The sequence below is a fragment of the Aplysia californica genome, unplaced genomic scaffold (assembly GCF_000002075.1).
Source record: "Aplysia californica isolate F4 #8 unplaced genomic scaffold, AplCal3.0 scaffold00255, whole genome shotgun sequence".
Taxonomy (NCBI): Eukaryota; Metazoa; Mollusca; class Gastropoda; order Aplysiida; family Aplysiidae; genus Aplysia; species Aplysia californica.
In genome coordinates this window covers 830,201-833,886 of record NW_004797525.1, presented here as the reverse complement: position 1 = coordinate 833,886, position 3,686 = coordinate 830,201, and the positions used below count along the sequence as shown (strand labels likewise).

At 39.6% G+C, this 3,686-nt stretch overlaps 1 protein-coding gene across 1 annotated transcript in view; it reads left to right on the top strand.

The window, feature by feature from the left end:
• The window catches only part of LOC101864529 (laminin subunit alpha-3), a gene marked incomplete in the record, with an annotated part of 89,799 nt that overhangs the window by 66,007 nt on the left and 20,106 nt on the right, over positions 1-3,686 (top strand). Inside the window, 3 exon segments of the mRNA XM_013083815.2 lie at positions 40-150; positions 940-1,153; positions 2,689-2,904. Coding sequence (XP_012939269.1) covers positions 40-150; positions 940-1,153; positions 2,689-2,904 — 541 coding nt within the window.

Genomic DNA, 3,686 nt, shown 5'->3' with positions numbered 1-3,686 from the left:
CCCCCTCACTACACACGTGTAATCTTCTGTCTTCCCCAGCCTGTGCCTGCCACCCTGAGGGCTCGGAGACAGGCGCATGTGACTACACCACCGGCCAGTGTCCGTGCAGACAGAATGTGGCACTCCGCTCAGCTAACGGCGGGAACACGGGTATACAATGCTTTTGTTCTTGTTATACGCCGTAACTTTTTTGAATACAACTTTCATTTTTTGTGTCATTGCTCAAAGGGATTTGATAAAAAAAATTCCAGATTTTACTCTGTAGCCTATGGAAGTATTTCATGTTGAAATGACCAATCCTTCGCTTCTAAAGACATTTATGATCTTTCAACTTAGAAAATCTCAATACAAATTGAATGTTTTTGAGATGCACTTTTGATTTCCAATATCAGACAGTCATAGGTTTTTTTTACACTGATGTTTACCCATCAGGTATTTAGTCTATTCCCATGACTTTAAAATAAAGCATGCTTTAGAATACCATTGAGTTACAATCAGAATACTGAGTACGTATTAAATATTAACACTATTAATGTTTATAATTACTGTTCATTTGTATTATGTTCGCAATTGTGAGCCTGTTTGTGAGTGAAAGCATACTATTGTGTTATTACGGTTATGTGCACAGATGTGTGTGAAAGAGAGGATCTGTAAGCGAAGAGTGTGTATGTATATGGGAGTGCACATGTGCATGTGTGTGCATGTGTGTGTGCGTGTGCGTGTGAGTATGGTGAAAGACCAAACCATTTTGGACAATAAAGATGTATCTTATTTTATATTATAAAGCATGATTTCCAAATTTACATTTAACAGCCTGACTTTGCTCTTGAAAGTTGTCTTGAAAACTCTACATCAGCTTAGTTGTCACTGAAATATTTAGATATTTGTCTTGTTCTTTTTAATTTTAAACTTTTTTCTCATCCATCTCCCTTGGTAAAGGAGTGCCCGTGGACGGTACGTGCAGCCAGTGTGTGGAGAACTTCTACGGAATAGCCAGTGGTCAGGGCTGCTCTGCGTGCCTGTGTAACGGTCAGGGGTCGGTGTTGCTGCAGTGTGACCAGGCTGGTCAGTGTCCGTGCAAAGACTCCGTGCAGGGAGAGAAATGTGACGCGTGTAAACCCGAGTTCTTCGGTTTTGGCCCAGACGGATGTAGGTGAGTGACAGTGACAGTGATGAGGTGATGTGAGTATGTGTATGATTAAACCTTTGAACCCTTGCCACCTGTATACCGGTGGTGAGTAAAAGTGCTCGTATGCCTAGCCACAAGTACACCGGTGAGCGAGACCCCATCGCTAAACCAGCCTGTCTGAGAAAAAAACGTTTTAGGAAAACAGTGTTTATTACACAAGACGTTATTGATTACTTTGAAGATGTTTCTGAAATAGGTGCTACTCGTAAAGACAAGGACTACCCATAGCGGGATATGAAATGTGATTCTGACAATCACATGAGTATTAGTAATATCTCGCTGAGGAGCTCGGGCAGAGAGGCATGGTAGCCTCAAAAGGTCAGGGCTCAAAGCATTAACTCATTCGGGATGCAGGTTTTGGACCAGCTTTGCACCCAGAGACGGGTGATTTTAGGTCAACTTTGAAAAGTCTGCCATTTTTTTCAATTTTGATATTTTTAAAGTCTGTTTTCTCTATCTACACATTCAACATTTGGATTTTGCTTCAGATCTAATCCAATTTGCCAGGATACATTCCTAAACTTGCCAGGACCCCTACAAAAATGGTGTATGAGATCCAAAAAAGTATTTTTTTCCCTCTAAGTTGACAATGAAGAAATGCAGGAACAAACAAGATCAAGTTACAACACAACTATAACGCAGCTAAAAACGCATCACAACACAATCTGCAGTTTAAATACTGTGAAGAAATAGTTCCAGTCACTGTAAATAGTTCTTCTTTGTGTGGTACTCCTCGAAGTTCCGTGTTCTTTGTCGCCTCGACTGCCTTCCTAAATCGCCACAGAAAATTTTTTAAAACGATGCTATATGGTCAAGAGTAAACAAATAGAAAATAAAATATGGTTTAGCAATGTCAAACAAAAGTTTGTTCCCTTGAATACCTTCATTTGAGCGGCCGAGAAATGCTATCGGACGTATATGTCCCATGCGTCTCTAGCGGAGCTCAAGGCTAGCGGACGTACGTCCGATGTGTCCCGAATGAATTAATAATATAATAACAATAATAATGACAATAATAATGTAGATCATTTCTATAATGCCTGTTCCCATGTGAATACAGCTCTAGGCACCTATAGATGTGCAATCTACATTGTGACCTCAATATGAACTGGTGTGCTTTGCTTCTTCTTTTCTTTGTAATTACTACTCTCTTGTAACACCTCTATTCTTTGACATTTAGGCGATCTATTTGTGTTGCAAGTGCTGTGTAACTCTTACTACACTAAAATTTTCTTCTTGCTCTCAAGCTGAATCTTCTGCACTTATACAACCCGTAATTTATGTTGCAAGTGCCGTAAAATTCATGGTCATTGTTAGACATTGATGGACGAGCTTATTATCATTATATTATTATTATTATTATTATTATTATTATTATTATTATTATTATTATTATTATTATTATTATTATTACTATTATTATTATTATTATTATCATTGTAAAATTCTTACTAAATCTAAAAAAATAGTGAAGATTTCTCTCCCTTCTCACTCCCCAGCATGTGCAACTGCTCGTCTGTGGGCGCCACGTCCCCCAGCTGTGACCTCACCTCTGGTGTGTGCGACTGTAAGAAAAACGTGGAGGGCAACAAGTGCGACAACTGCCGCTCCGGCTTCTTCAACCTGGTGGACTACAACCCCGACGGCTGTCAGCCATGTTTCTGCTTCAACCACGGGACGGGATGTGCCTCGGCCCCAGGCTTCCAGCTTAAAGAGTGAGTGTGGATATGGGTTGTTCAAGTTTGTTTAAGTAGAGTTTTTACGGCGCTCGCAACTGCATAAGGTCATCAGAGTGCCAAGGGGTGGATGTCTACAGAGAAGTTCAAACTGGGAATCAGGCTTACTCTGCTCACCTCTCTAGCTTCAACAGCACAAAGTCTGATTTGACTGTCAAGGCACCCCGGAAATAGCGGGTTACAAAAGTGTGACAAACATACAAAAGAAGTAGAGGAAAATGACAATAGTAAGGATTAGGAAAGAAAAAGCAGCACTTCCATGTTGCAGTTCAGGCACAGTTATAAGCATGACATTGATAAATCAGCCCATTTACAATTCTACTGTACATAAGAACATGTTTATGTTCCCCATTTGGGAATGGCCTAAAGACACTTCAGTCAGTGGCACCGCCCCGGGTTGTTCTAGTCACTACATGACATTAGAGTTACAAATTCTATCTGCTCAGTACCAAGTTTTGAGAAATTTGATGTGAAAAATTTTGTTTCACTTGTCATGCTTTTTTAAATGCAGTTCTTTGAATATCTTGATAAAGACTCCGAATAATCTCAGGATTTTGATAGAGCAGATAAAACATTTGGTTTCTGACCTCATGGTCTTAGTAACGCAAAACGACCAAAAATGTCAGATAGAACTTTGTTATTCTGAGGTAGAATAGTGTCTGTGGGTTTTTAAAAATTTGTTGGGGTTTTTTTTTGCTATTAAGGGGGGTGCTATTATTTTATTGGAGGGTTATTTTTGTTGGTTTTCTTTTTTTTTTTGG